Raw genomic sequence first — 6,623 nt, 5'->3', positions numbered from 1 at the left:
TGTGATGGGGTGGGAAGGAGATGGGGATGGGGTGGCCAGAGCCTATAGGGCTGGATCCTACTGCAGAGGTGTGAGAATAAAGAGAGCAGCTGGTAGCCCTTGCTGGTTTCTTTCCAAACAGGATCACTGGCACCTCCTTGACTCCATCTAAACCACCCCAAATTCTTTGGCCCTGCTGGTAGCTCTGATCCCTTTGGCCACGTCTGTCAGGAAAGGGAACAGAGCCCTTTTCTTGCCCAGTGCTGCCCAGCCTAGATCAGCCATGGGTGCAGGACCCACGGGAGCATCCCTGGCAGGATGCTGGCACCTGTCCCCAGGAAAGGGCTGCAAGAACACTCATCACATTTGTCACTCCGTGGCTCTGAGCCTGTGCCCTGCCTCAGCTCCATTCCCCAACATGAGCACACCCTTAGCCCAGTTTTTTTCCCAATTTCTGCCATTGCTTCCATGAGCTTTGGAGGCTTGTGTCTATTTATAGGAGCAGTGAAGAGGCTGATGACAATGAAGAGGCTTCAATAAAAATTTTATTTTAATGGACACATTTTACATGGTAAAATATTAGCATGTTTGAGATGTCTAGATTCTCTTGCTGACTCTCTTGAGAGTGAGGTCACCCATGGTCATTGTCTGAAAAAGAAATGGAAAGTGTTAGCTTTTTATGAATTTGTAGAATCATTGAATATCTCAAGTTGGAAGGCACACATAAAGATCATCATGGTATTTAGCTCCAGACTGTACTTAGGATCTTGTCTTGCAAATCAAAACAGGACTGATCCACAGTCTATCCCTTATAAACTGAGTTTTTAAAGATTTGGGTTTCTTCATGAATTCCTCAAAGCAGGTAGGGACAAGCTGGCATCCCTCAGCTGGGATCAGATTGTCTCTCCTTTGTTCTCTAAGAATGCCAAGCCCTGGCACGTACCTGTTCCTCTGGGTGGGTGAGAACATGCCCTTACTACCCAAAACTTTGATCAGCTGTGCCTAAATTCAGTTTATAAAAACTACCTTCTGGATCATGCTCTAATGAGAACCTGCCCTCAGTTCCTGGCTGCAGAGCCTGTGTGCAAGGATGTGCTCTGCTCCAGCGCCTCCCAGTGCCTCTGTGGCTCCCTAGGGCCAGCCCTGAAGGCAGCTCTGTTATTGCAGCCCTTGCCCTCTACACTTACGTAGGTGATGGTGTCTCCGTTGAGCTCCGTGACGGATTTCATCCCTTTCACCTCTGTGACCAGTTTGTTGTTACCCTCCATCTGCACAACAACCTGGTGGAAGACAGAAGCATTCATGTTATTGCTGGGGACCACCTCGACCCCTGCATTTTGTCCTTCCTTGACCCCTGCATTTTGTCCTTCCTCACCCCTGCATTTTGTCCTTCCTCTGCTGTAACAGGAGGGGACTGCAGAGCCACCTGAGCTTCACATCTAAAAAGGCTACAGGCAGCTCCAGCACCTCCAGGGCAGCTGTCACTGATCAGTTAAATTAATCAAATAAGTAAGACAGCAAAGCCCATTCCTGTTTATCTGTCTTGCCCAGCTATGTGTTCACTTGCCCCTGAGCTGCTGATGTACAGAGGCTAAAACTCTTCTATGAACTGTTTCCCCCTGGTTTATGCCTAAGGGAGTGCAGTGATGCTGGAAGTCGTGACAGAGCTGGTCCAGCTCTCAGAGCCCCGTTCACAGGGCATTTCTTTGCTGATCATCCCTCCTGCTTTCAAAAGTCCCTGCAATTCCATCTTCTCCTGAGGCAGAGAAGAGAAGCAATATTCTCCAGTGGTGTTCCCTTGACATTCTGTGAACCATTGGAAACTGATGTCCAGGAAGGGGAGCTGACCCAAGTTCAAGGGTGGTAACTCCTCACCTTGCCAAATCATCTCACCCAGGATAACCTGAAGCAGTGGGAAAAGCTAGCAGAAAAGCTAACAGCTACTGGGACTTAAAAGGAGAGATTTATTGGTTTATAATTCATTATCTGATTTTTCTGCACTACCTTTGAGTCAACAAAATAAAGGCAGAGGTATGTTTTGTCTTGCAACATGACACAAAGTCAATCCTTTTCCACCTCAAATCTTTCACAACTCTTCCTGTCAAAAAATTTTACCAAAGCATCTCTATCCCACTTTTCTAAATGGAATATTAAAATACTGGCTTCTAGTGTTTTCCAAAGTGACTATTAAAATAGATTTAGAAATACAAGGCTTCTTCTGCAGGAAGTGCAGTACATTAATTAATACCTGTGCTACGGTCAGTCCCTTTGCTCATATGCAGAGGGACTGTCTGGAAAGGAAATCTAATTCCCCTGAGCCCCCATGGCCTTGGCAGATGAGGGGCTGCTTACTCACCTTTACTTTCTCTCCATTCAGCATCTGAATCTCACTCTCCTCCCCAATGGTGAACTGGTTTTTTATCACTTCGGAGCCAGTGGTTATAGTAATTGTGAACTTTTTCCCATCCTGCACAATTTCTGAGATGCTCTTGAGGTTCTTGCCCTTCTGGATCTTCTCCTCAGGCAGCCCTGCCCAGGAATAAGAGACATTGAGGGAACTGTGCAGCCACCTGTGGGCAGATTGCTGCCACTGAACAAATCAATGTAGCAGGATTTGGGGACCTACAGTCGGGAAAATTTCTATTCCAGTGTGGAAAAACCCTTCAATGATGATGCCTCCCCAAGAGCCATATGTCCCTGAGTCTTCTGGGGAGGAACATTAATACTGTCATCTTGAATTTTGTGTGGGAACTAGATATGTCCCATGTCTTGCTGACCTGACTGGGAGCACAAACATCACCTCCCTGTCTGAGAATAAATACTGCTTTTCTTCCTTCACTGACAGGCAAGAAAAAAAACGGATTTAATCAAGACAGAATAAGGGAACAAAGTGGGTTTTTTATGAGATTCAGGGTGCCTCAGAACCAGCTTATAAAATCCTCTCCAAAAGCTGAAGGTGATCTGACAGGTAGAGCCCTTCTGGTACACAACTGTGCAGAAATAGTGCAAAGCCCCCTGGATCTCTGCAGGACCACATTCCCTGTCACAGACACAAGTGGAAATCCATCAGACACATTCATCATTCATCATTTAAACAACACCATCTATTTTTCTGATGAACGGTGGGATGTGAGGCTTTGCAGCATCTCAGCACAGTGGCTGAGCCATGTCCTGCTTGCCCTCAAATTTCACAGGCTGCTGGAGCAGATCTGCAGTGCCCCTAAGCCACCAAGGTCCTGCTGGCTTATCACGTGTGTGCAGCACTCAGCCACACTGGCCAGTGGCTGCAGAACCTGCCAGGAGTGACTTCCTGCAAGCCATAAAACTTCACCCATCATCTCTTGACCTCCCAGCCAGAGAGATGCTTTCTCTTCTATTTGAGATCACATCTCCACACAAATACATTTTAAATCCCAATAATTACAAGGTGACAGACAGAAATAGGAAATCTCAGAGATGTCTCAATCTACATCATTAGCAGATCAGCACAGTTGGCTCCCAAAAAATCAGTGGGATCTGCAGAGACAAAGCAGCATTATAGCATATACAGGCACTTACCAAGGGCTCTCATAAAGGGCTCAAAGTTTTCCTGGGACTGGAGCTCGTATTTTCCAGTGAAGCTCATGGTGGAAAAGCTCTCTGTGCTCCTAACACAAGAGAAGGTGCCTTGCTGGTTAGCAGAGCTTGGTTTTATATCATCCTTCTGACTTAAAAGTTGGTCAGAGGTAAGATGATGTAATTGGTTTATGGGCATGTTCAAACATTAACGTAAAACTGGGCAATGGTCAGTGATAAATTGCTCTACATTTTACAGACAGTAATTTACAACGTGGGGGCAGGGAAAACTGCATAAAATACATTTTATGGAGGTTGCAATGTGGCATCCATAAACAAATGATGAAAAATATAATAATTGTGCAAAGAGGCTCATTATCAGAGGAACGAGCCAAATCATCTAATGAGTTTGAAGTCTGGGAGTACACATCTGGAGGAGGAGAATGTGGTGACTGTGTGTCCCCTGGAGCTGACACTGGGGGGTTTCTGCTCACTGGTGTGTGCATGGTGGATCTTTAGCAGTGGCAGAATGGTGGCTGCACACTGGCAGGGACTGACTCGCTCACAGACCTGTGCTGGTGGGGTTTGGTGTAACCCAGACCATCACTGTCCTCTAAGAAAAACACTGCAAATCAACTCCTGGCCTTGCACTGGCCCACCTGAAGACTGCAGTTTGAATCAGGCTCCACCTCTATGGTCCTGAGTGGATAGAGAGCTGGTGCCATTAGTGATCTACCAAATCACGTTCATCTCCTTTCCCCATTGGAGCCACAGTCACTCATGTACTGAAGATGCATTCCAGCCCTTGGAGCTGCAATTCTCCGGAGTGCCACATCAGAAGAAGGGCCAGAGCAGCCTCCCTCCAGAGCAGGACTCCAAGCAGGGCTTCTCTTCCAGTCCTGTCCCTTTGGCTGAGTGTCCCAAATTGCTTCATGGCATCAGAGCATCCATCCTCTGGGTCTGGACTCCCAGGCTTGGCTGCTTGCCTCAATTCCCTCCCAAAGTCAGCTCACATCTTTGTCCTTTTTTCTTTTTCATTTTATTTTTTTTAAAAAAGTGAAATCATGTACAAGAATGAAAAAATACCTATCTCCTTCCAGTCTGGAGATGCTGTCAGAGTTTTCTGCTGCCATCTGTCCTGCTGCTGCTGCCTCAGCCCCACTCTCTGTGCTGCAGTAGTGAGCACCAATTTCTGGTTAATTAGTACAGGCAGTGTCTGCCAGATGAGAAAAGAGAGGGAAAACCTTGGCTAGTGGGACAGACAGTGGATGAAGTTGGCTTGCAGGGGGGAAAATCCATAGGGACATTGTCCCTGCTCACCCTGGAGGGAGCCAGGCAGGTTCAGAGAGCACTGGTGGAGGGGTGGCTTGACTCAGCAATTTCTCCAAACAGCTTTTTGGCTTTTTTCCATTTTATCCCCTCAGGAATGATGTTTTGTTAGGAACTGCATTTCATTTTTATGCCTGCCTCAGGTGAATAGCCCGGTGTCACATGGGGCTGTGCTGACATGTCCCTTTTAAGTGTCCTCTTCATGGGGACAGTGGTGACTGACCTCTTTTGCTGTGTCCTGGCAGCAGCCTGAGCTGGAAGACCCCTGCCTCCTGTCAGCCAATGTTCTCTGGCCAGGGGCACAGAGACCACATTTTCATGGCCTGGACCTCTGGCTGTTCCTCCAGGCAATTTAGGTCCCCTCTCTTTGCATGATGGGGAGAGAGCTTAGGCTTGAAAAAACTGCAGAGTTCCCAGGCCCACAGTGTCCACGGAGACTAAGGTCCTAAGGGCTGGATGTCACTGATCAAATGTAAAAAGGGGAAAATAATTGTCCAGCACCCTCTTGGTAACTGGGCAGAAATTTTTCCATTCACAGAAATGGACAACTCATGAGGGAATTCACCCCATTTAGAACCCAAGTTGCTTTCTGTACATTCTGTTTTCTTCCTCTCCTCCTCAGCTTACTGTGAATAGCTATAACATACCTGTGCTCCTGATTTGCTATTGCATAAGTGGGGACTATGGATCATTTAGAAATGTGGCCAGCTGATTTTTGATGAATGAACAAAAAAAACCCCCTCTTTGTGTTCTGTTGGGCTCAAGGTTCTTTTATTTTCTTTAGCAAAGAAATGCAGTTCATATTAAAGAAAGGAGAAATGCTTATTGAATGAAATTTGGCTAAGGTAATTATTATCTAGCCAGGCCTGCTGTGCAAATGGCAGGTGAGATAAACTTAATCTCAATAGCAAAGTTCAGAATACTTGTAAATGTCCCCAACAGAATATGGCATCTTTTAAAATATGATATAATTTTAACTTTCCAGGGCCAAGAAAATGCACCTGATTTGCATTAACATGAGGCCATGTCAACTGATAATTTAATTAAAATAAAACCATACCGTAAACCCTGAATCTGATTTGTATAAAGAGAAAAGGCACGGATCATTTTAAGAAATGATTGAGAAAGCTACATCTTGAGGGAAGCCAGAAGGTACTTCTGTCTTTTAGTTGCTTTGAAAATAAAGCAGAGGGTCTTAGAAGCTTGTCAGGAAAAAAAAAAAAGAAAAAAAAAAAGAAAGAAAAAAAAAAAGAAAAAAGAAAAAAGAAGAATGAAGTATCTTATTTCTGCTTTTTGCACCTGAATCAGAGATAGGGACATGCAGAACTCCTCAGGTAACAATATCACCAGTGGATCAGCCATGGTTTTGGCCAAATTTTAAACCCCACCTTCTCTGTCTCCTTGGGCACTCATCCTGGGTCTCCAAGACCCACTCTTGAAGGAGAGATGCTCAACCCAAACCTCCCAAACTGCAATTTGTGGCTAGTGCCTCATGTTATAACATCTTCCACAATCAAGAGTTTGGCTCTATCACCTCTGTAGCTGCCTGTGGAGCAGTTGCATCCTTTTATGACATCCCCTCAGCCCTTCCCTGGGATTCCTAAGCTCAGCTCTCACTTTCACTCAGTATCTTGGAAGCCACTCTCCTACCTGCACTCCTTCTTGATGAGTTGGACATTATTTATGGTCCAGATTTTGAGGTTTAAGGCTCCTACAGAAAAAAAAATCTCTCTGCCTCCTCCAGTTCAAACCAAAACTCT

General features: G+C 45.7%; 1 protein-coding gene across 1 annotated transcript; it reads right to left on the bottom strand.

The window, feature by feature from the left end:
- Positions 1-506: 506 nt before the first annotated feature.
- On the bottom strand, positions 507-3,618 carry FABP1 (fatty acid binding protein 1). The gene is made up of 4 exons (XM_063401175.1): positions 3,538-3,618; positions 2,336-2,508; positions 1,167-1,259; positions 507-627 (listed from the first exon to the last, which is right to left on the bottom strand). Exons 1-4 carry the CDS (start codon positions 3,602-3,604, stop codon positions 577-579), a joined length of 384 nt encoding a protein of 127 aa, XP_063257245.1. The 5' UTR covers positions 3,605-3,618; the 3' UTR covers positions 507-576.
- Positions 3,619-6,623: the final 3,005 nt, after the last annotated feature.

This window comes from Prinia subflava, chromosome 7 (genome assembly GCF_021018805.1).
Source record: "Prinia subflava isolate CZ2003 ecotype Zambia chromosome 7, Cam_Psub_1.2, whole genome shotgun sequence".
Classification (NCBI taxonomy): domain Eukaryota; kingdom Metazoa; phylum Chordata; class Aves; order Passeriformes; family Cisticolidae; genus Prinia; species Prinia subflava.
This window is presented reverse-complemented; position numbering and strand designations above follow the sequence as displayed.